At 33.5% G+C, this 26,670-nt stretch overlaps 1 protein-coding gene across 2 annotated transcripts in view; it reads left to right on the top strand.

Annotated features, from left to right (window-relative positions):
- The window catches only part of LOC136039210 (nuclear cap-binding protein subunit 1-like), a 65,562-nt gene extending 40,154 nt beyond the window's left edge, over window positions 1–25,408 (top strand). For both annotated transcript variants that reach the window (XM_065722735.1, XM_065722734.1), the window contains exons 7-10: window positions 3,886–4,014; window positions 11,493–12,684; window positions 17,431–17,544; window positions 25,235–25,408. In XM_065722735.1, coding sequence (XP_065578807.1) covers window positions 3,886–4,014; window positions 11,493–12,684; window positions 17,431–17,544; window positions 25,235–25,348 — 1,549 coding nt within the window. In that variant the 3' untranslated portion in view covers window positions 25,349–25,408. The remainder of the gene's footprint in view (window positions 1–3,885; window positions 4,015–11,492; window positions 12,685–17,430; window positions 17,545–25,234) is intronic.
- Window positions 25,409–26,670: the final 1,262 nt, after the last annotated feature.

Below are 26,670 nucleotides of genomic sequence, written 5' to 3'. Positions count from 1 at the left end.
AGCTAATTTTTATTCGAAAAGCTCCATGGCTAGGTATGCAAGGACAAAACAACAAAAAAGGGAGACAAAAGAAAAAAGGGTAATAACTAATTAAAAACATACAAATACTCTAAAACTGAAAATTTCAAACAGCCGCTTAACTCTGACTAATTGCCGAAAACCAAACCGGAGCAAAGTGCCATGCGGATGAAATAAAACAACAAACAATTTCAACTTGACCAGAAACATTAACCTTATGTTTTTTTCATTAAAAGAACATCAGTTTTTAGTTTTGTATTAAAAGAGAGGCATAATTCTGTCATAAAACGTAATCTATTTTTTATCTAAAAAAAATTATTTAGGAAAGAATAGTTTCTCCAAACCAATTTCTAGAAGATGAAATTTGTATTTTGGTGAGTTTTTCTCAACCACAGCTTTACTGTTCTTTGTTTTAATTATACCTTGTTAAATATTGCCAAAGCCAAAAGGTATAAAAAACCATCAGTCATTAATTCTGCTCACCTTTCCTCCTTTATTCTCCTTTACTTCCTCCCTCATTTCCTCCTTTCTTTCCTCTGTTATTATTATTCATTTATTCCCTATTTTCGCAAAGATGTATTCCCTCCTTTTCTTACTTCGGAACTTAACTGCTTAACCAAGAAGAGAACCAAGAAGGAATAGCATATGAGTAAATTCGGATATTTCTTAACATGGCAGAAATATTTAATTTCTTTTTTTTTTTCAATGAATTGTTGTTTCATATGAATTTTTCTCATTGATCAAATTTAGACAGATCAACTATAAAAAAGACATAGTTCAAATATAGGCTTTAAAAAGTAAAAAGCGATGTTACAACCTAAAAGTAGTACTAGTAGTGACTCACTACAACACCTAGGCGCCTAAGCTTGCCTATGCACGCCCTCTAACTTGATCTATTCAAAGTTTCACTCTTTACCCCTTCCGCTTAGTTCTGATTTCCTTTAATTTCCTTACAAAGTTTCTCTACAGCATTCAAGGACAACCTGCTTTTTTCTTATGCGCGAGATGAACGGCCAAAAAGCGCAATCTTTGGCAATGTGTCATTCTTCATGCAAAGGCTTGGGTGTATTGTAGATGGCCTAGTCATCTTCACCTTCCCTCATTATAGTCCTCGGAAGCGGGGCCGAACCACATTTTTCGTGTAAGTTTCCGTTAGATGTATAGTCAGTTAAACAAGTACCTTAATGCATCATTAGGCAATTAGTTTTGAAAACATTTTTTAAATCTTGAGTATTTTGAAGCGCCCATGGGTATTTTTAGATAGCCTAGTCATCTTAACCTTTCCTCATTGTAGTCCTGGGAAGTAGGGACGAACCAGATTTTTCGTGCAAATTTCCGTTTGATGTACAGTCAGTTAAACAGGTACCTAAAAAATACCATTAGGCAATTAGTTTTAAAAACACTTTAAAGATCTTGAGTAATTTGAAGCGCCCATGTTTTGAGCCATATTTGACCACTGTCAGGAGTGTGGCTTCAAAAAAAAGAGACCATAGGTATTTTTAGATAGCCTAGTCATCGTAACCTTCCCTCATTGTAGTCGTAGGAAGGTGGGTTGAACCACATTTTTTGTGCAAGCTTATGTTTGATGCAGTCAGTTAAACTCGTACCTAAAAATATCATTAGGCAATTAGTTTTGAAAACATTTTAAAGATCTTGAGTATTTTAAAGCGCTCATGTCTTGAGCCATATTCGGCCACCGTCAGGAGTGTGGCTTCAAAAAGAGCGCCCATGGGTATTTGTAGATAGCCTAGTCATCTTAATCTTCCCTCATTGTAGTCCTAGGAAGTGGGGTCGAAACACATTTTTTTGTGCAAGTTTCTGTTTGATGTACAGTTAGTTAAACAAGTACCTAAAAATATCGTTAGGCAATTAGTTTTGAAAATTTTTAAAAATCTTGATTATTTTGAAGCGCCCATTTTTCGAGCCATATTTGGCCACTGCCAGGAGTGTGGCTTCAAAAAAGCGCCCATGGGCATCTGTAGATAGCCTAGTCATCTTAACCTTCTTCCATTGTAGTCCTAGGAAGTGGGGTTGAACCACACTTTTCGTGCAAAATTCTGTTTGATGTACAGTAAGTTAAACAAGTACTTAAAAATATCAGTAGGCAATCAGTTTTGAAAACTTTTTAAAAATCTCGGTCGGGTCTCTTTTAAATTCATTAACACAGTCGTTTTTTCAAATAAAAAAACAAGAACAATAGTGTATAGTGAAAGCTGTTGTGAACTATTCAGTGCGTTAGGGTCCCTGAAGTACTAGATACATCTGTATCAATGGCATACCTCATTCTAATTTAGACCATTCCATCATTAACGGATCATTAAAATATCATTAGGCAACTAGGTTTGAAAATATTTTAAAAATTTTGAGTATTTTGAAGCGCCCACGTTTTGAGCCATATTTTGCCACTGTCAGGTGTGGGGCTTCAAATATAGTACTTTTAGCTCTTAGACTTGTCTACCTATTTTTCGAATTCTGTTAATTGCAAAAAAATACTTGTTGGATTTGTTTGGTTTTTAAACACCTCTTCACCCTCGTTTTAAACCTTAACCCCACATTAAACTTGCGACGAGTAATAAAGTGACATAAAAAGTGGAGCTTGGATTAACAAACCTAATTTAAATAAATGAATAATTAATTTAAATAAATGATAAATAAGTATTAATAACAAAAACGCTTCTCATGTTTTTGTGAATAAATACGTAAGTGTAAATTATTACCAAAAAACTATTGTAAATGAACAATTCTGTTTCTGTTAGCTAAAATAAAATTGTTAATAATAGTTTGAACAGACGGAAAAAGTCTGAAATACTAAATTATATTTTCAACCCCCACCTCCTAAAAAAGTCTTCTCCTTTAGCACAGTCATTGCCGCTTTCCAAAAAAAGTATAATATTTAATAATATTCTTCTTATGAAGAATATTATATATAAATTATAAAAACCTTTTAAAAGACTTTTTATCAGTTTTTTGTTTAGTATAAATTTTTTTCTACATTTCTTATATTGGACTCAAGTTTGATTATCTCGCTCTTATTTCACTATTTTCATTTTATATACAGAAGAAAGAATTCTCATAATAATTATGTATATATAATAACTATATCATAACTATTATATATATATATATATATATATATATATATATATATATATATATATATATATATATATATATATATATATATATATATATATATATATATATATATATATATGTAATATTCTTTGTAAAAGTGTACTGATAGGTAATATAATGTATGCAAAATTTATATTTATAATAATATTATTATATTATTGTAATATTGGATTTGGCCGTCAGCCGATGGCCGATAGCCGTCAGAACCTTGTCAAATATATACTCTTCCTTTATCTCCTTTCCTCCCTCTTGGGAGGGAGGAAAGGAGATAAAGGAAAACGTGATAAAGGAAAACGAATCTTCTTGGAAAACGTGAAAATTGGAGTATCTTTATCTTATAAATCCCGACCGGCATTAAGCCTGTGATTTTAATTTTAAATCAATCTATTGATTCTTAGAATTTTGTTAGAGCTCATAGCATATGAGCTCTTGGCTCTTCTGGCCTCGTCACAAGTGCTATATGAGCTCTTAGCTCTTGTTGTAGATAGGACCTTGAAATTTCTCTGATACCTTGAATCTGGTGGTGCGATTTTTGACTGCGAAACAGAATTTAAAGATGGGCTTTTGGAACGTGAGAACGATGAACCAGATATCCAAGACAGAGCAAGTTCTTAAAGAGATAATAAGGTGTGATTTTTTGTGAATTCCGTCTTAATTCTTATTCATTTCATTTAAGAATTTTTTTTTTATTCCGTTGATAATTTTCATTTCAGGATTTGTTTTTTATTACAGAATGTTTGATTACACCGACTGTCCGGAGCTTGGTCCCGTACTACCTGGTGCTCATTCAATTGAAAGATACCTTATTGAAGAGCATCTATCGCAGATTCTGGATCAGAATATTCCAGAGAGGAAAGAATGGTAGGGTATAGTTGAATTTAAACTAATCGCTTGTTGTATTTTCAAAGTTAGTTTTCATTTTGTAAAGTCTCTTATTTTGTTTAGTATTTTACTTATTTTTAATTTATTTTATTCGCTGTTTAATATTATGTTTATTTTTCAATTTGTTTTTTTATAGTGAAAAAAGAAATCACCAGTGCAACAGCACAAACACATAAACTTACACACTCCATAAAACCAAACATAAAAAATATAAACTATAAAAAATAATAAATATTAAATAATAAAAAATACATAAAATATAATAAACATTGAACAATAAATAATAGATAATTATAAAAAAATTACCATATAAACAAGAAAGAAAGACTGAAGGAGAAAGGAAGACTGTTTTCTACTTTAGTAATTAATATAGATCAGTACTTGAACGAGGCCTTAACCCTACTCATCCATCCAATTACATTGGTCAAACAGCATAGACATACACAATCAACCGCAAAGAATTATCCATGGACAGGCAGTCGTGTCGTAATTAAGTATAATTCGTCATATATACCGAATATTAAAAACAATAAATAAGACAAATAATTCAAAAGTGACCATCCAACACAAGGGCTTATCAGGAGAATACACACTTGCCTATAGGGTTTCGGCACTTCAAAATCCCTACCCAGGCAAGTGGCGTGCCTACCATAAATTCCCCATGGTATCCCCGTGCTAGGTATCGCCCCGAAATATATGCCTATTAAAAACAACTAAATAACTCAAGAACTAACTTATCCTACCTAGGTTTTGGCCCTCGTGTATTTATGTTAACCTGAATGATCATACCTGTCCAGATTCTATATTAATACTGAACAATTGTTAAAATTTTTTACAGTATTATCAAATCGTCTCTATCGATCCAAATGTAACCTAAATAAAATTCAAGGAAATGAATGCAAATTAAGATCTTCTGAGAATGCAACACATGCAAGATCCGCCGGATATCCACTGTCAAAGATCAGGAACCCGCCATTCTCAGTAACAAGGAAATCGAAATCAACCAAAAATTTAAAGTTTATTATAATGACAACTAAATTTTTTAAATTGCCAAGTTAATATATTTGCAGAGAAACCTCTTAAGATAAATTTCTGGCTTAAAATTTAAATCTATTTTTAAAATCGATATAACTACTACAAATCCTTGCATATCTAAGTAATTGTGAGTAAAATGCTCAATATGTGATGTTTGAGTGTATATTACCTTCAGGGAATGGGAAATTGATCACTTCAAAATCATCCGTTTATTATACATTCTAAAACCTAATTTATTATTATCAGAAATATTAATATTCAAATCTAAGAAATGGTCTTCTAGACCTGTGCCATGTTGCCCACAATTTGCTCATACAAATTACCACTAAATCTTATACAAGTACTAGCTGTTGGAGTGGCGCTTCGTGCCACCCTAACACCTAGTTGGTGGGGCGCGTACACCTAGCCCCCCCCCCTCGTGCGTAAGTCGTTACGCGTCATATTAGTTACGCGCCATTGTAGTTGTGTCCCTGTGTCCCACCTGTGAATAGATATATATATATATATATATATATATATATATATATATATATATATATATATATATATATGTTTTTAACTACGTAAAACATGCGAATATACAACATTCTTCGCTGTCCCATTGTTTATGCATATAAATAGATTGTCAGGTTTACTGACTCTTGAACATGCAACATATAATTGTCCATGGGAAAAACAATCCGTATTCAGATCTATACCTCATTATTCTAATGATGTGTCCCTGTGTCCCGGTCGTCATTTATATTCCCTGTGTCCCGGTCGTCATTTATGTCCCGGTGTCCCAGTTTGTAATTTCTCTTTGAGTGTCCCGGTCGTCATTTATATTCCCGGTGTCCCGGTCTACATTTGTGTCCCGGTCTGTAATTTCTATTCGAACAATCCCTGTGTCCCGGTCGTCATTTATATTCCCTGTGTCCCGGTCGTGATTTGTGTCCGGGTGTCCCAGTCTGTAATTTCTCTTTGAGGTTCCCGGTCATGATTTATATTCCCTGTGTCCCGGTCGTCTTTTGTGCCCCGGTGTCCCGGTATGTAATTTCATCAGTTGACAAACATGACGTCAGTCGACAAACATGACGTCAGTCGACACACAAACATGACGTCACTCAAAACATGACGGCAGTCGACACACAAACATGACGTCACTCGACACACACACACAGACAACTTATTTTTATATATATAGACTAGCTGTTGGGGTGGCGCTTCGCGCCACCCCAACACCTAGTTGGTGGGGGCGCTTCGCGCCCACCCCCAAGCCACCCCGCGCGCGTAAGTCGTTACGCGCCATTGTAGTTGTGTCCCTATGTCCCACCTGTGAATATAGATAGATATATATATATATATATATATATATATATATATATATATATATATATATATATATATATATATATATATATATATATGTTTTTAACTACGTAAAACTTGCGAATATACAACATTCTTTGCTGTCCCATTGTCTGTGCATATAAATAGATTGTCAGGTTTACCGACTCTTGAACATGCAACATATAATGGTCCATGGGAAAACAATCCGTATTCAGATCTATACCTCATGATTCTAATGATTGCCCTTGAGCTTTGTTGATGGGGATTGCTAATCGACCATTCCCTGAGTCGCCATCGTCATTTATATATCCCCCTGTGCACCCCGGCGTCCCCTTTGTAGTTATGTCCCTGTGTCCCGGTCGTCATTTATATTCCCTGTGTCCCGGTCGTCATTTGTGTCCCGGTGTTCCAGTCTGTGATTTCTCTTTGAGTGTCCCGGGCGTCATTTATATTCCTTGTGTCCCGGTGTCCCGGTCGTCATTTATATCCCCCTGTGCCCCCCGGCGTCCCCATTGTAGTTGTGTCCCTGTGTCCCGGTCGTCATTTATATTCCCTGTGTCCCGGTCGTCATTTGTATCCCGGTGTCCCGGTCTGTATATACATTCGTTTTTTAGTTTTGTTTTTCTCCTTTATTTTTTTCCTTTTTTCTTTTTTTTCTTTTTTAGTTTATTTAGATTTTTAGATTTTTTAGTTTTTTTATTAGTTTTTAGTTTTTTTGTAGTTTTTACCATTTTTTTAGTTTTTTTAGTTTTTTTTTTTTACTTATGTCCTGGTCGTCATTTATACTCCCTGTGTCCCGGTCGTCATTTGTGTCTCGGTGCTTTGTTGATTGCTAATTTATATTATATTTATATTTATATTTTTTATATTTATTAATATTTTTTTAGTTTTCTTTTTCTCTTATTTTTCAGTTTTTTCCTTTTTTTTAGTTTTTTCTTTTTTAGTTTTTAGTTTTTTTTTGTTTTTTACCTTTTTTTAGTTTTTTTAGTTTTTTTAGTTTTTTAGCTTTTTTAGTTTTTTTATTAGTTTTTATTTTTTTTGTAGTTTTTGCCTTTTTTTATTTTTTTCAGTTTTTTTTTAGTTATTAGATTTTTACCTTTTTTTAGTTTTTTTTTCTTTTTAGTTTTTTTTGTAGTTTTTACCTTTTTTAGTTTTTTTCTTCTTTTGTATTAGTGTGAAATAATTCAGACGTCATATGCGGACAAACATGACGTCACCTGATCCATCCACAGATCCACACACAGACAACTTATTTTTATATATATAGATAGATTTTATAAAACGAATTCTAATTAGTCAAAAATCATATCTAAGCTGTAAAATCTCGAACTAACTGTGTGTTAAAGCAGCTTATCCATCTAGCTTTTTTATTGCAAGTGTCTATTTTTAAGAACCTCTTACTAGATAAAAGGAAAGATTTCTTAATAACCGTTTTTAAAATTTTTACCACTACATTAAGTTATAGATTAGTATACATTGTCGCAAAATCAAAAGAATCAATTCTTTCAGCCATAACCATTGTTAAAGAGTCATACGAGTACAATAGGTTTTAAGTTCATTTACAATTTCCCTTGAAATTAAAGAGAGTAGCAGCAGTTTGAGTTGGACATCTAGCTGTTCAAGTAATACACCGTGGTTTGGGGAGATTTCTATGAAATTTTACAGTCCAATATAGGAAAGAGAACTTTTTCTCATTGTAATTCATTCTAATATTAAATTTTTTAAACAATATTTCCTCTTTTTTTCAATTAAATTTTCATCCTTTAAATTCACCTTATCGTAAACATTGGTCGTACATAACTCCCTTGTTAAGACAGCTTGTTATCACAATACAGCTTCTGACAAATTGTTATTATAGGCAAAATTGTTATTAGCTTTATCCACCGATACCATTACAAATTCATTATGTAGATTAGCAATTGCATGTTTATCCTAGCATTATAAAATAATGATTTAATGTTACTGTTTTTAAGTTAGCATATATTTTATTTCGTATTCTACTAATAATTAAATTCTTTCAACTTTGAAAACTATCTTTATTTTTGTTCTCTTTCTTGCGCCACTTATCAATAAATAAATCAAAATCATTTCCTAAGCTACCAAGAATACTTGTAGGTTTCTAATGACGGGAAAGACTGAATTTTTATTTAAATTTATTTGTTATTTTTATATATTGTATTTTTTATTTATTTATTGTATTTTATTTATTTATTATTTTTACAGGAACAATGAACTTCAGCTAACGTTTAAAATCAAAACATTCAGCAAGCTTTTAATTTCTTTCGTTTTTAAAATTTTTGCTGAGATTTTAAGTGAAGATACAAGAAAGTACTTTTAAAACTCTAGGGGGGGGGGTTTCTCTTTTGATTTTTCAGTGAAGATACAAAAAAGGGTGTATTTCAAAATCTAGGGTTCTGATCTATTTATTTCCCTGACATAAAACTCTTCAACAACCAGTCTTAGTATAATTTTTTTTTAATCCTTTATAGAATGCTAGGTTTTGTAATTTTACTGCCGCTTTGGAGGGTTTTACTTAAAAGTAAGTATCTGAGCTTAATAATGACTACAGTTTCAAACAAATCATTATAGTTTTCTTTCTTCTTCTTCTAATCTTTTTGGTTCTACATGTTTTTTCTTCTTTTTCTTCTACATTTTCAATTCTGATAAATGAATGGCTAATAACCCAAGAGTGGAAAATGTCGCCTAATAAAGTTCTTATAGTTTATACCACAGTTTCAGTTATTTTTTTCCTTTCTGGTACAACCCATTTGTTTCGGGAAAAGCTTTATAGTACCCTGCATATGGCATATTTTCGATACTGAAGCTGTGTTTTGTTTACCGCAAGAGTACTGAGACAGTAAATTAGTTGATAGGCCTAATTTATTGATATATTATCTTGAGCAAATGTAACTTGGTACTTCAGGATGGGGTAGGTTCTATCGCTTCTTTCTAAATGAAATGCTACTGCTATATCTTCGATATGAAAAAAAGACTAACAAAAAGAATTAAAATTTGGAATAAAATTTAACTGTTTATGGTATTTTTTAAAATATTTTTTTAAAGTTTAATAAACATGAAGAAAATTATTTTCGCTTTGAGGTTTGGTGAAGCTAATAATGATAAAAAGTAAAAACATTGACAGAGCTCTCATACAACTTACTTAAAAATGTAACTTTCAATAAAGCATAAGCGTGGAAAAAGAGAAACTTATTATTTGGCTGGGCGGTTGGCCACTTCTTGTTTCCGACCAAATCCCTCCCCCCGTACTAGGTTCTGTTTACATCTTTCCCTTGTAGTAACGTACTTCTGCTAATCATTAAAATACAAAGATCTTGGTATAACAGAATTTGTGTTACTTCTCTTGTGAAGTACAGAAAAGTCTCCATTCATGAATTTAATGGAGGCCGACTCAGCACAAGCTGTGAACTTACCACTACCCCCTCCCCCCAAAAAAGAAAGAGACTGAATAGAAGTAAATGCTGGATGCTTTAATATGGTGCAGTTGGAATTAAGGTGCTACTGGTAGCACCCCTTCCTAAAAAAGAAGAATGAATAGATATAAATATTTCGTACTTTAAAATGATATAGCAAGAATTGAGGTGCCACTGGCAGCTGCCCTTGCTAAAAAAGGAGACTGAATAGAAGTAAGTCTTTGGTGCTCTAATACGGTTCAGCAGGAATTAAGGGGCCACTGGAAGCACCCCTTCCTAAAAACGGAGACTGACTAGAATCTTTGGTGCTTTAATATGGTGCAGTAAAAATCAAGGTTTCACTGGTAGAACCCCTTCCTAAAAAAGGAGACGAAGTAGAAGTAAGTCTTTGGTGCTCTAATATGGCGTAGCAGGAATTAAGGGGCCACTTGCAGCACCCCTCCTTTAAAAGAAGATGAATATAAATCTTTGATAGTTTAATATGGTGCAGCAAGAATTGAGGTTTCACTGGTAGAACCCCTTCCTAAAAAAGGAGATAGAATAGAAGTAATGTAATGAGTAAATGAAATGAAGTAAATTTTTGGTATTCTAGCAAAGTGCTATAGGATTAGCACTGGCTTTGCAGGACTACACGGTAGAATTAAAGTACTTGAAATATGTCTAAATCCGCATAAATTCATTGCTCTGAGATAATTTCAAGGAATATAGGAAACTGAATAGAAGTGAATCTTTGTCGTTTTTTAACAGAATCTTCAAATATTATTGCTTCCATTTTAAAGAGTTAGACATAACTCTACAAAAAAAAGACAACTACACAAAAGAGTAAACACTAAATTGTAGTTTGCTCTTTACGCTATAATCAGAAAACATTATACGAATTCGAATCATATGATTACAAATCCTAAGTAGAGTCATCCGTTGCAGATTTTTTTTCCAAATATTTTGTTTTGATGAACCCCAAACTATATTTTTGTGTTCATAGTGGTGGCCGGAAAGGTGACTAGGCTTCTCTTATAAGGAACTTCTCTTATACGGAAATAAGGAACTCTGTGTCACTGATCCAACTGCCCCTCCCCCTACAAATTTGAACAAAATCCCCATTACCCCCACACTCTCACACACAGACATAGATCAATAAGGAATCGCCTTCTAAGGGAGAAACACCATAAGGCTTTTGCTCTCACTCCAGTTCATTGCAAAACGGATAGCTCGGTTTTATACGTATATCAGAGTATAAGTGGGGTCTCAAGAGTATAGCTGTCTTTTGATTCAATACTAAAGTTTGGCAAAAAATTTCTACCCTTCGCTTTATGTATTTTTAGATCCCGAATAAACTTCCCATTTAATATTTATTTTTGCTACTTCCCTTTTTCTCTTTCTTCAGAATGCTCTTTCATTTTAATTTTGTTTATGTCTTTCCACAACTGAGTAACAGTTTGGGGTTGACTAGTGACGTTGATTCATTTTGTAACTAGACATAGAAATTTGGTATTTTAATTGTTTCAAAATAATAATTTATCTTGTCAATAATTTTCTTTGTGATAAATGTTTTTTACTTTGATTATTCTTTGAAAAATCTGTTTCAATCTGTTTTTACGGCCTCCCTATTTCTCCTTTTATAGTGTGTATGCTTTGTTACCTTATTTCTCTTTTCTTATCTAGTGCTGCTGCTCTGCTTGCCTTCCCTCAGAAATCAAAAGTTCCCCTTGAATATATGATCATTGAGGTTATTCTTGGAGAACTGTTCAGGTTGCCTACCCCTCAGTACTTGGAAATTGCTTATGGGTCGCTTATGATTGAGTTGTGCAAGTCCCAACCTAGCACTATTCCACAAGTATTGGCTCAGGCTGTCGAAATCTTGTTTGACCGCATCGACACTATGAACCCTTCGTCTTTTGACCGATTCGCCAATTGGTTTTCTTATCACTTGAGTAATTTTCAGTTTAAGTGGTCTTGGTATGATTGGACTCCTTGTCTCGAGATGGAGCAAGATCACCCAAAGCCTCGTTTTGTACAAGAAGTGCTAGAGAAGTGTTTGAGGTTGTCATATTATCAGCGAGTTGTTGACATTGTTCCGAAAGAGAAAAATTTTGAAAAGTTACTGCCTCCAAAGCCGGAGCCTAGATATAAATATACGGAAGACAATAATAATGTAGACCCTGTGGTGGTTATTGCGGCACAGAATTTGATCGCATCTGTGAAAAGAAAAACTACTCCAGAAGAAGCTTTTCTCACGCTTCGAGACTTGCCGAATCCGTTACAAGAAGAAGGTGAACCGGACGCACCTTACAACCCCTTGAAGATAGATGTTTTGGTGCAGACACTGCTTTATCTTGGCGCCAAGAGTTTCACGCATGCATTTCAAGCGTTGGCCAAGTATCATCAGATTTTGAAAGCGTTAGGTAGTTACGAAGAGGCGCAGATTTGTATTCTTCGGAGTGTTTACGAGATTTGGCACGATCATCCTCAAATGATGACTGTTCTGGTGGACAAGATGCTTCGGACTGAAATTGTTGAATGTTCAGCTGTTGCTAACTGGCTTTTCTCTCGTGATATGATGCAAGACTTAACTCGAATGTATATCTGGGAAATTTTGGATATGACTATAAGGAAGATGAGCAAGAGAGTGGCGAAGCTGGAGAGGGAATTGGCGGAATCAAAAGAGAAGCTTAAAGCGGCTGCTACGTCTGATGGATCAAGTGATTCAGAAGCTGAGTATGGCCGAGGAAGGAAGAGGAAACATGGTGTAGATATGCCGTCCGAAAAACCAACGGAAGAAATGATTGAAAGAATGGAAGACAAAGTGGAGCATGCGCAGACTGACCAGAAAAACCTGTTTTTGATTATATTCCAGGTGAGTGTAAATTCAAATAATTATACTAAATTTGTTGTGCTTAAGGTTTATGTTCCCTGTGCAATTTTTGGCGTCTTATTTTTCTGCTCTCCTGCAGTTTAGATGTAACCACGGAAGACGATGATTTTGCTATCATTGCAAAGGTGAGAGGGAGTTTTGTCCATCTACCGAACTACATTTCTTAAATTAGTTGTACGTAGTTTCTTAGAAGGAAAATACTTTAAATATGCGTTGAAAATTGTGGAAAAAAGGGCCTTTTTCCAATTTTTAAGCAAATTTAGATTATTCTCCAATATCATAATCCTGGCGCGGTGAGTGGATAGATCTGAGAATAGTGAATCTAGTAAAATAAAGATCGAGATAAATAAAATAAATATAAAATTAAATATAAATAAAAATAAAAAAATAAAATATGAATATAAATAAAATAAATATAAAATAAATAAATACTATAAAATTATTTATAGTAAAATAAAAAAATAAAGATCGAGTAAAACAAAAATCGAGATAAAATCGAGATAAATGCTCTTAACAGCTGCAGGGTTGTTGCAAAATCACTTTTTTCAGAGTCTACGTATACTTTTTTGTAGTCACAGAAAGAGGGGGGTGAGAATAGAGAGGCGAAGAGAGAAGATTCTGTGGACTGTCATATTTCCTCTTTGTTAGTAATAGCCTTATTTCGTGCATAGACATGAAATTGGCCTGATTCCACAGAATTTCGTGGTGAGATTTCGCCGTTACCCCAGAGTCACGTTAAATTTAACATATAAAATCATAATCTCAATTTTCAGAGTTTAGCCTACTACTCACTTTACTTCCGTGTGGTGTAGAATGAGCACTGTCTTTTTACCGTTGTTTCCTGAAAACTTGCTATTTTTAAATAATGATCTAAATGATCTCGTTATTTCCAGAAAATGTTGAAAATACGACCATGATTCCAAAATTTATATCTAAATTTATATTATATTCATGATTCCGTCATTTTTATGTTATATATAGTGTTTTGTTCTAGTAGTAAACAATCCGAGATTATGAGTATATTTTTTTTTTTGAAGTCGAAAATTACTTTCGTTAATTAGATAACAACATTAATTAGTTAATAAATTACTTTAATAATTTAAGTTTTAATTTAATAGTTAAAGTTTAATATTCTAGTTTAATTTATTTAATAAATAATAATTTAATTAATTTAATAAAACTAGTTAGTAAAGTAATTAGTAATATAACTAAATATTACTATTATCCATATGAAAATTATTTGTGTAATGCTGCCTTAATAGTTGGGTGTTTTCTTCGCGTTTACCAGTGATTTATAAAACAAATCTGCTATTAATGTTTATATCAAATTTTATTCATATTTTCAAATTCATTTGTTAAAAACTCATCTTTTTTGCGTTTGATCTGATAAACACGTGTTCTTTTTACCCGCAAAAACCTACGATTTGTCTGACCTGCATCAATAATGAAAAAACAAAATAAAAAATAGTGAATTGTTTATGGCAGAAACTGCTGCCTTTCGTAAAAAAAAACTTTTGATTTTACGATTTCATAAAGAACTTGTGTAAAAACTTAGCCTTTCGTAAAAACTTTCGATTTCGTAAAAAACTGCTGCCTTTCGTAAAAACATGCGATTTCGTAAGATTCTTGCTTAAAAACTGCTGTGTTTCGTAAAAACCTATGATTTTGCACGAGACTTATCTTTACGACTTTTGAACAGTATTACCTAGGTAAATGAAGATGTCCACTTCACATTAAATTCCTTTATCTAGCCCCTTTTTGGTAAATTTTTCAACCGGTGAAAAAAGTAAACTCTGTAAGTATAATTCTACAGTCCAATCCCACCCCTGGAGCAAAATTATTAAAATTTAAGTGTATATATATGTACGTACAGTCAGTTGTAGATTGGTGAGTTTCTAGTTCATAGTTGTTGTTTTTTTTCTTTGTGTGGAAGTGTAATGTTTTTTTTTTTTCCTTTTCTTTTTTGCTTTTTACGCTCCGTCTTTTTTCTGTGGAATGACGGGTGATAAATAAATAAATAAAAAGTCTTGCTTAACATTAAATGTAAAAACCTTCATGTCCAAATTTTTGGTATTTTGTTAATGAAATTTGGCATTTTTAGAGTTAGGCATTTAGGGTCTTTGGGCATCCAGAATTTAATGGTGAAATTATCCTCAAGATCGGAAAGGATTTCTTCAAGGTCGGGTGTTTTTACTTCTTCTGAAATTATGAAAATATAGCAATGCTAATAACTTTTGACGGGTACTCTTAATCTTTGAAGACGTTTTGAATTATCATAAAATCTAGATTGTTTTGATGTATGTATTGTTTCCAAATTTAGAAAATTTCCTCTGTTTAGAAAGTTTTTATTACCATCGAAAGAACATACATGCAAAGAACAGTCTTTGATACCAAATCAAATGAGTGCCTTTAAATGTACCAGTTCATCCTAAACACAGCAGTTAAATTTAGCAAGTCTACAGCCATATTGAAATATATGTTCTATGCAGAACCCTCAGAGCATAAGAGCATCACTACAACATCGAGCCACCTGAGGCCAACCTAGCTAATCCTAGTGCCCCATGAAATTCCATAAATTAAATATTGTACCCGCGTGTAAAATGTAGAACAACCCTAGATTCTTTTAAGAAGAAATTAAAGGTTTGGCTTCTGTAACTCTACAGCCAAACACTACGACACTTTATGCGATTTGCTTGATGGAGACATATGCTATTGACATATTGCTATTGCAGACATACTAAATTAAAAAATTCGATTCTTTTGCTCAAATGTCTACGCTCTGTAGTTAGTTATTAGTCCAACGTGTTTCAATTCAATTGTACCTCGTATTAGGATATTTTTGAAAGCAGATAGAATCATAAACCCAATAATGGAGATCCTTATAAGTATGTTTTACTTCATTTTTCTTTGCACACGTTTTGTGCACGATTGTGCAAAACATGATTTTGCACAATATTTGTCTTTGTGACCTTTGAATAGTATGGGTTCTTGTTATTGTATTTTTATGAAGTTTTTGAAAATTTTAAGGAATTAATTAAAAAATAAAAAAAAAGTTTCTTTCAGTTCTATTTGATTTCTTTTGAAATATTTTACTTTGAATAGTATATTTGTACCATGGTAAATATGTCCTGTATGGTAAATATGTCCATGGTAAATATTGCCTGGTACATACTGGGCAACTAATTTCCTTTGACTTACGATTATCATATTTTTATGCTAATAAAAGTTTAATTTGATGCTAATTTTAATTTAATTTCTATTAGCATGTTTTCAAACTCTAAAAAAAAACGGAATTCAAATAGTTACATCAAAAGAATGACATTTTAATGTTGATTTCAAATTTTTAAGTTTTATCGGGTTTAGTCTTACCCATTAAAAGTTAAGAGCCTGAGAAAATTTGCCTCATTTTAGAAAATAGGGGGAAACAACCCCCTAAAAATCGTAGAATCTTAACGAAAATCACACCATCAAATCTAGTGTGTCAGAGAACCCTACTGTAGAAGTTTCAAGCTGCTATCTACAAAAATGTGGAATTTTCTATTTTTTTGCCAGAAGAGAGATCACGGATGCGTTATTCACGAATTTGTTTGTTTATTTTTTTCCCAGGGGTGATCTTATCGACCCAATGGTCTTAAAATGTCGGGAGATGGCTCATTCTAATGGAAATTAAAAATTCTAGTGTCCTTTTTAAGTGACCAGAAAATTGGAGGGCACCTAGGCCCACGCATATGCACATTTCTCCCGAAATTCACTGGAGCAAAATTTTGAGATATCCATTATGTTCACCTTAGTCGAAAACCTAGTAGCTATGTCTTTGGGGATGACTTAATCCCCCACAGTCCCCGGGGGAGGGGCTGTAAGTTACAAACTTTGACCATTGTTTACATATAATAATGGTTTTTATGAAGTGTACACAAGTTTTCAGGGGGACTTTTTCTCGTTTAATGTAAAGAAGGAGGTATTGATGAGGGGGTGAACCCCCTCATATACGTAATAAAAATACACAAATATAGAAGTTCGTTACGTACTTTAATTCGTAAGGTATGTATGTTTATTACTATCAAAAACGTTCGTAAAAAAATATAAAATCTAGTTGCATTTTTAAGTAACCAAAAATTGGCGGGCAACTAGGCCTCCTTCCCCACCCCTTTATTATCAAAATCGTCTGATCAAAACTATGAGAAAGCCATTTAGCAAAAAAACAAATTAATATACAAATTTCGTTTTAATTATTCATGTGCGGTGAGCCAAAATCAAAGCATGTATTAAATCAAAAACGTTCAGTATTTTTTAAAAAAGAATACTGAACGTTTAAAAAAATGTTTTAAACGTGTTTTAAAACGTTATTATACGTTTTAACGTATAAAAACAATTTAAAAAAACTATTTTTAAAATAGTTTTTTTATAAAAAAACTATTTAAAAAAACAAGTATTTTTTAACTGTAAGTAAGGAGCGGCATTAAAACTTTAAACGAACGGAAATTATTCCGTATATGAAAGGGGTTGTCCCCTCCTCAACGCCTGGCTCTTTACGCTAAAGTTGGACTCTTTCTCACAACTCTACTTTTTAAAACAATTAAAAACTTGTAAAACAAAAAAAGATTGTTTTTTCATATAGTCTTCAGAAAAACCTCTGCTTGGAATTTAAATTTATTGAATTCTTAGTTAAAATTTCTTTAATTAATTTTGATTTAATCTAATTAATGTTAATCCCTCAATTTCTTTTAGAGATTCATCATGATTTTGTCTGAATACATTGTTCGTTGTGACACAGATGGCAAAGATTTTAAAACTCACTGGTATCGCTGGACTCTGGGAAGACTGCAGCAAGTTTTTCTGACGGTAAGCTTTTTTGGGGTTAGTTGAAGAGTACGTCTAAGAAAGTTGCACATATGTATTGTGCTTTGGTTTTGGGCATGGTATTATTCAAAACTTAGAAACGCGTTAAAGAAAATCTATCTGTTGTAAGAAAATTGACATTTGTAGCTTATTCAGGAATGGTAACTATATCTCAATTAATCTCAATGGTAAAATGTTATTTTGACAAGCCAAAATATGGGCATTTCGAAAAATAGCCTGAAACCCCTCAAAAATGACTACGCATCGGAACGAAAAGTACATAATTGGAATCGCCATTATTCAAAACCTATATTGAAAACTTGCAGCCAACTAGCTCCAAGAACAAGGAAACTTACTTTTTTGCATGGGTAGCTACTTTTCTGCGTGGGTAGCCTCTTTTCATACTTCTAGTCATACTGCTGTGTCATGAGTAGCTACTTTTCTGCATTGGTAGACATGTCCCTTTTTTTCTTTTTGCACACTAGCGGGATTCTGGAACATCATAGAAGTTGTTTGAGGGCTCATTTGAAAGGAAATTGTTCATTTGAAAGGAACGTGTAGTGCCTTTTTTAATTAACGAAAAATATTTAGAATATAAAGTAGTAGGCTGAAAGGGATACCTAATTATAAGAGAATCACAAATGACGTCATAACAGGCACATATAACCTAAATCTTGAGATGTCCACGATTTTGAAACACGAGGAGGTTGACGTTACAACTGACGTCATAACAAGCACATATAATCTAATCTTGAGATGTCCACGAATTTGAAACACGAGGAGGTTGACGTTACAACTGACGTCATAACAAGCACATATAACCTAATTTTGACATGTCCACGATTTTGAAACACGACGAGGTTGGATACCTTAAGACTCTTGTGACAGTAGGATCAAATTCAAGAACATCTGGAACAGAAGCACACATTCATCGGCTTTGCGTTCGCTGAGTATTTTATTTTTCAATAAAATAATCAACGAGTTTTTCAACAAAACTTGTACGGGTTGACCAGTTCTTGGAAGCGAGCTGCAAACAATGGGTAACCCTTAGAGGTAGTAAACAAGATTTCAAACTGAAGTTTTTAAGCTATGTCTACAATTCTAGTTGAGGGTTCTCTTGCTATCTTGGAAAGTTGTTTAGTTTTATCAATGAACCTTTCAGAAATGGACCCAAGTTATCAAATATACACTGGGAAGATATTGCCAAGCTACTATCTCTAGTCTTCCCTTAATTATAAGACGTAGAAGACTCCGTACATGACCCATCTAAATTTTAGTAAAAATAATTTTTACCTTAGGACACGGACAAAGATTCTACAGAGCCCATTGCTGGTTTTCCTTTGCTGGTTTACCCAATTTGAGTCTTCAATGTCTTTTGCTTCTAATTTTCAAAATGTAATTTCTAGTCTTTCAGTGAGATTCTAAGCCCTGTCTAAATTTTGTTTCTGAAATATAAGCAGTAAATTTACCAAGTTTTTACAACCCGACAAGTAAGGTGTGAGGCTCAAAACACTTTTCTTTAGCTTAGGACTAATTGTGTATAACACAAAGATTATAAAAGGTCAGCAAAGGTTAATGTCCTTTGAAGGAAGAAGGAGTGGAGACATGACTTCAAATATCTTCTCTGGAGATCATTATGTTTTTGAATCCATTCCTGTAAGTTTTATTTACTTAACTTGGCTACGTCTCAAGAGCAGTAATAGCCCCTAAACTGAAATTTTACCCAATATATAGATCAAAAGAATTCGAATTTCACCTTGATTCTAGATATTGAGAATCTATTAGTTCTTTATGTATCTACACATATAAATAACTTCGTCTTAATATTATAAATAAATCTATGTTAAATAACTTTATATATAAACATATAGTTTGCAATATAGTTGATGAAGTGTTAGTTTGTCCACTTCATCGTATGAGCAGCAATTTTTAGATAGATTGGATGATCTGTACTTATACCAACATATTGATAGGCCAACTCGAGCCAGGAATGATGCTATTCCATCGATTTTAGATCTGGTTATTACCAAGTCAATCGATGATATTTTGAGTATAGATTTCCGTCCGCCTTTAGGTAAAAGTGATCACGTTGTGTTAGATATTTACATGAATATTGATGCTCAACAGAGAGGTTTTGAGTTTTATCGGCATGATTATGCTAAAGCCGATTATGAATCAATGCGACAATTTATTTCGTTTATTAATATCATGTATGAACTAAAGAATAATCATGTTTCTCCGGTCACCGCGTTTGATTTTGTAAAAAAGTGTTGAGGGAATGTAGGGATAAATTTGTTCCTTTGGTGAAGAATTTTTCCGGTCGCAGAAATAATCCTAAACTTCCGAGACATATACTCCAAGCAATACGTGAAAAAAATAGTCTTTGGCGGTCTTATATTGAGTCACGACATAGTAAAGTAGTCAGACAAGGGCATTTGGATACTCAGTTGCAAGATGATTCAGGTGAATGGCCTGCGTACTCACTAGCGAGAAACAAGGTCACTCGGCTTCTTAGGGTTAATCGTGAAGAGCTTGAGTCACGTATTATTCACTCAAGCACCGCATCACCTAAAATATTTTGGAAGTATGTAAATAGGAATACGCCTAACCTTGCACCATCTACATCTACGTTCACACATCAGGATACACACCAAAAGATTGACTGAGAAGGCTCTTATTTTTAACCAAATTTTTTCTTCAGTTCTGTTAAAACGCAGCCAATTCATTCAAATGAAGCTAATTTTGCATCTCAAGTAGAGTCGATTGCGTCGTCGGACATTCTTGTTCCATTTGATGATTCAGATTTCTCATTGACTGAAGTTTATACTATTTTTATAAAATTGGATACGTCTAAAGCGCCGGATATAGACGGTTTTCCGAACATAATGATAAGATAAATTGCTCATGAAATTGCAGAACCACTTACCTATATATTTATCTTATCTTTGGATCATTGACTGTGTCCGTCAGGGTGGATGAAGGCCTTGGTAAAGCCACTTCACAAAAGTGGCTCCAGGTCGGATTTTAAAAACTATCGGCCAATTTCCATTACGTCTATTTTTTGCCGAGTGATGGAAAAGTTGATTGTTTCACGCGTTCAAAAGTATTTTGACGGAAATCATCTTTGGAATCCTGCTTAGCATGGTTTTCGAAAAAATAGGTCTTGTAATACTCAGCTTCTTGAGGTTATTTTGGACTTTCAACGTTTTGCCGATTTAGCTATACCCTTTGACTGCATTTCATCGACTTCTCGAAGGCATTCGACAAAGTCTCAATACCCACCCTTCTTAAAAAATGTGCAGCTTATTAATTGGGTAAAAAAACAATTGCATTTATTGCTGATTATCGAAACTCAGCAGGTTGTTGTTGGTGAAGCTATGTCATCCTCAATTGATGTGTTAAGCGGAGTCCCCCAGGGTAGCTGCCTGGGTCCAATTTTATTTTGTTTATTTATTAATGTTTATTTTATAATTAATGTGCCTTCCTCTGTTCAGCATTCTACTGTCAAGATGTTCACGGATGATGTAAAACTTTATCTACCAGTACGAGACCAAAACGATGTGCAACTTTTACAGGAAGATCTTGACTCTCTAACTTATTGGTGCGAATCTAATTCCATCTTCATAAACCCTTCTAAGTGTGTTGTTCTACACTATGCTCATAAACTCCCACCTGTGCATACTTACCAGCTGTCTGGCATACGAATCCCTTCTAACGAAATACTGCATGACCTTGGCGTTTACTTTGATACCCAATTGAAATTTGATAAGCATGTTTCGGAAATTGTAAAGAATGCAAATTATCGTTTATCGTCTATAAGGAGAAGCTTTAGTAGGTTTAACCTTCGTAATTTCTTACTACTATACAAATCAATGGTCCGCCCTCTTCTTGAGTATGATACTTCTGTTTGGCTTCCATTAAGTCTAACGGATGAGCGTAGGATAGAAAAGGTTCAGAGAAGGGCCACTAGATTGGTTCCATACCTTCAGCACCTTTCCTATCCGCAGAGACTTTCTAGGCTTCAACTCCCGTCGTTGAAGTTTCGTAGACGTCGCAATGACCTTGTAAATGTGTTTCGTATAATTAAAGGAGTGGATGATGTTGATCCAAATTTATTTTTTAAATTTAGCCATTATCACTCTACTCGTCAGCATGATTATAAATTATATCCCCCAAAACCACTGAAAAAAATTGGTCAATTATCTTTCGTTAGTAGAGTTGCAGGACCATGGAATGGTTTGCCTTTGGAGGTTGTCGAGGCAGAGAGTGTTCGAATTTTTAAGAGTGCATTAGTAAATATGCCTTTTTATTTAGACACTTTTGTTGTGTAGTGTCGTGTTATTTAGAAGTTTTTGCTGTTTAGCTTGTCGTTAACAATTTACTTTAGATTAGTATTATGATTTTGTGTTTTTGCGACAAGCATTGATGCTTACCGCTATTCGTAATAATAAATAAATAAATATAAATTTTTGCAAAGCGAAGAAACGCTTGTCCAAAAGTATTTCAAGTGAACCATTGATACTTAATACTTTTTCATTTACTTTGTGTCATGGGTGGGTATCAATGCATCAATTACATCGAATCAGTATCCTCAAAATTGGGGGAGGAATCTAAGTTCTACTACCCTGAAGGTATTGTAACTTGCATTATAAGAATAACAAGGAATTAACTGAGAAACTCAGGACAGTTTTTGAAGGGTCATAAGGATTAAGCTTAGAAAGGATTCCAGTTTAGAAATCGGTAAAAAACTACGGAGCCCATGCTTTGCCTTGTTATTGTACAAGACAATTGGAAGAGTTCATGCCTTTTCTCTGTTTCATTGGTACTTGTTTAAGGAGCCAATAGAAAGAACCACACCTTCCTCTCATTCTGAATCCATGATATAACGCCATCTTCTATTCGACATGCAGTTGTTGTAAAAAATCTTATTTTAATTTTAATATCATATTCGTTAATTACAGAAAACACTAGATGTAGGGATTTCCTTTAAAATGAACCCATCTAAACAGCTCTCTATGATGTTCCAGTGCCCCGCTAGCAGTGGAGAAAAAAAAGAAGACATCAGTGATACCTATGCAAAAAGAAATGTTTTCTTTTGTTCAAGCCAGGGGATTGTAAGTTTCCTATGTAAGGTTTTCGACTATGTTGGGCGATTACAACGGTGTATTTGTCGTTTTGATCTAATGTCATTTTGAATGGGTTTCAGGCTATTTTCAAAAATTCTCATAAATATGTTTCCGGAATAATATTTTACTATTAAGACTAATCGAGATAATAGTAACTGTTGCTGAATCAGCTACGGATCGCAGACTTTTTCACTAGTCATTTTTTTTGACGCGTTGTTAATTTTTGGTTACTATGGGCCGTGGTTTGTTCTTTACTAGTTGCAGCTGCCGCTGCAAACATCTATATAAATAATGATGAATAAAAGAAGCAATGTTGTTCTGTTTCAATTTTATTAGCTCTATTCTTCTTCTTCTTCCTGACACTACCCAAAAAATGAAGGACAATTAAAGCGTACAATTACGTCAATTAAGTTACTGCATGCATTATAACATGCAAAAGATAGCCAGTTGTCTGTAACATTTTTGCTGTAAAACCTGTACAGTGAGAAAAAGCTGATATTTTGAAGTTGTAAATCTTCCTAAATTAACTACTGAGCTATAGTTTTGGCTTGAAATTAGCCTAACATAAACCAAAAGTAAATTACCCGTCCAAAATAATAGGTGTGTTCCAAGATTCAGTTTATTGTTGTTTATCATATTCAGCTTAAAATAGTAGATATCTATAAGTTTAATCCCTAAAATGTTCATAATACATGAATGGGACTAATGTTGCATATGGTTTGGTTAATAATGGAGAACATCCCATAATATATTCCAATAATAAATAATTAATAGGACTTCGAAATGATGTATTTGAAGTAGCATGAAATAGCCAATTATTGCGTTTCACAAAGATTAAGTAAAATAAATATGTCTAGCGATTCGGATACTTTTACTAATAAATAAAATATGATGTGCTTGTGCATGTTGGAGCAACGATAGATTTGGTACCCCCCTCCTTATTTGTTTCTACCAAGACTGTGGAGTTGGTTTTAAGTTGTAACCTACTTCAACTCCAGACATTTTTAATATACTGACTCCAGGGACTTCAACTTAGACTCCATTCAGCAAAAATTTACTAGAATTCCGACTCCACAGCCCTGTTTTAAAGCTTCATTTAACTAGATTTTATAAGGTTATAAACGACTTTAACATCTACTCCGACTCCATTATAAATTTACTAGAACTCCGACTCAACAGCTCTGTTTTAAAGCTTTACTTAATTAGATTTTATAAGGATCATAAACGACTTTGACACCAACTCCGACTCCAGACATTTTCAATATACAGACTCCAACTCCGACTCCATTCAGTAAAAATTTACTAGAGCTCCGATTCTACGACTCCGAGTCCACAACCCTGTTCTAGAGCTTTATTTAACTAGATTTTATAAGTTATAGATAAACGACTTCGACACCAACTCCGACTCCACACATTTTCAATATACCGACTCTATTCAGCAAAAACTTACTAAAAGTTCGACTCCACAGCCCTCTTCTAAAGCTTCATTTAACTAGATTTTATAATTTATAACCCTGACTTCAGACATTCTTAATATACCGACTCCTTTCGGCAAAAATTTACTAAAACTCCGACCCCCCCCCCCCCGACTACGTCCAATACATAGTAGTGTCTCAGTGAAGGAAATTCGCCTGCAATTTATATACAACACAATAATCTTTTTGTCATTTCAAAGAAAAATGTTTTGAAGAAATGCTGAACCATTCTAAATTTATAAAATAAAACTCGGTTTTTACTATCCCTATAAACTTTATATAGGTCGTGAACGTTAAAGGAAAATTGACCATGCAGATTAGAGGTGAATAGTACTCTTCCTACAATGTGGATGATAAGTCATGATAGGTGAAGAACCTTTTGTTGCATATTAGCAAGTTAAATTTAAACCAATTATTGTATTAAATTTTGTTTTTGGGAATAGGTTTCAAGGAATGTGCCGCTTTTTCAATGAGCGGCTCAATTCTCCTATGAATCTTGCTTTTACTATTTACATTCTTAATTAACCAGTCGAAACTAACTCTTATGATAATTAATTATTTGAACTTTTATGAAGCAATAAAGCTGTCATTTTCGTTTTCATTTGTTGATTTCTTTTGTTCAGTTTTTTTTTTTCACTGAGGACGGCTATTTGTAATATAGTTGTAACATTTGCTTAGTGCTGTCTCTGTTCGTTATTTTCTGTTTTCTGGAAATTCCTACGTCTAGTGTTTTCTGTAATTCCTAGTGTTGTGAAAATTCCTACATCTAGTGTTCTGTAATTCCTACACATTTTAGCATATTAGCTGCAGTTCTATTCCCTTCTATAATATTGTTTAGATTCTTTTCTTCTATTAGCGTCCTAGTCTATGTTCTGAAGGGAGTCTAATGTCTCTTCGGTGGTCACGTCACCAAATAATAAAACGTTTTCACGTGGAGAAATATTCAGTCAATTTTGCTTTAGCATAAATGCTAAAACAGCTAAAAGCTACAGCTTATTTAATGCCTACATTAGTGTTTTCTGTAATTAACAAATATGATATTTAATTAAAATAACTGCGTTATTTTCCTAATTTGAAAATTTTCTTTTGCAGCACAATGAGCAAGTTCATCGCTATAGTGACACATTAGAAACACTTCTATTCACTTCTGACGTTGACTCTCATATATCGGAAACTTTTAAACAGTTCTTGGCCCTCAGGTCTTAAATTGTAATTTAGAATCGTATATTCGATTTTTATTGAAGAATTAAAAATTTTGGTCTGTCACATTTTTGTAAGTTTGTCCATGCTTTCTAAACGTACAATGCAAGCAACAATTTAGCCACAACTAATTAATCCAAATGCTTTCGCATATATAGCAAAAAAGTGGTTGTGATAACCTTTAGTTATCTCCCCCCCCCCTACCAAAAAAGACAGGATTAAAAGCTGGCGATCCAGAAGAGTATTACAATCTAATTAGCAGGAAAAAATGAGTTATTTGAAACACAGTGAACAAAAAAAAAAAAAAAAAAAATTCCTTGACAAAAAAAAGTCTGACTTGGTTAAATGTAGTCAATGACTAGTCTCAAACAGGGAGATGTTACCAAAGAAAAGTGCTAATCTAGAAAAAAAGGAAATTATATTAGTGGAGAATATATCTTATAATTGTACTCAATTGAATCCGATCAAGGAAAACATTATTCAACTCGAACAAGCAGAATAAATCTGGGTTGCAGCAGTAGCTAGCAACCTAGCAAAATACGAATAAAATAAGACAGACAAGAAATAAAATAGCCCATTACTTCTAAAAATACAGTCAAATCGAAACATAAGGTTCACTATTAGAATCGCCTTGTCCAAAACTCCTATAAAGGAGACTTAAAATTCCTTGGCTTGAAAAGGAAGAAAAGTGACTGCAAGCACGATATTCTGCATCGACGATTCGTGCATCGACGATATTCTGCATCGACGATATTCTGCATCGTGCAAGCACGATTCTGCATCGACGGCATCAACTCACTCCAATATCACATATCAATATTCTTAATTTTGGAAATTAGGAAATTATACATGAGGGTAGAATATATCTTATAATTGTACTCAATTCAATCTGATCAATGAAAGAATTATTCAAGTCGAACAAGCAGAATAAATCTGGGTTGCAGCAGTAGCTAGCAACCTAGTAAGAGACGGTCAAGCCCCATACTAAGAAATAAAATAGCCCATTACTCCAAAAATAGAGTCAAATCGAAACACAAAGTTCACTATTAGAATCGCCTTTTCCGAAACTCCTATGTAGGAAAATTACAGCTCTTTAGCTTGAATAACGAGCATTGGCTTGAAAAACAAGAAAAGTGGTCGCAAGCACGGAAGGATCAGATTCATCGTCTTCGCTTTCTTCTAAGTCACTGAGGTCACTCTCGTCAAGTAATGACAGTGCATCTTTAACCAAAACTGTAAGTATAGCGGGTCTGCATGCGAAATGTGTTAGCTATGATTATTCTGCATGTTATAAAGCAAGAATTTTTTTCTTAACATATTTTCTTCTC

Source organism: Artemia franciscana, chromosome 19 (genome assembly GCF_032884065.1).
Source record: "Artemia franciscana chromosome 19, ASM3288406v1, whole genome shotgun sequence".
Taxonomy (NCBI): domain Eukaryota; kingdom Metazoa; phylum Arthropoda; class Branchiopoda; order Anostraca; family Artemiidae; genus Artemia; species Artemia franciscana.
Note: the sequence above shows the minus strand (reverse complement) of the source record. Positions and strands in the feature narration are given on the sequence as shown.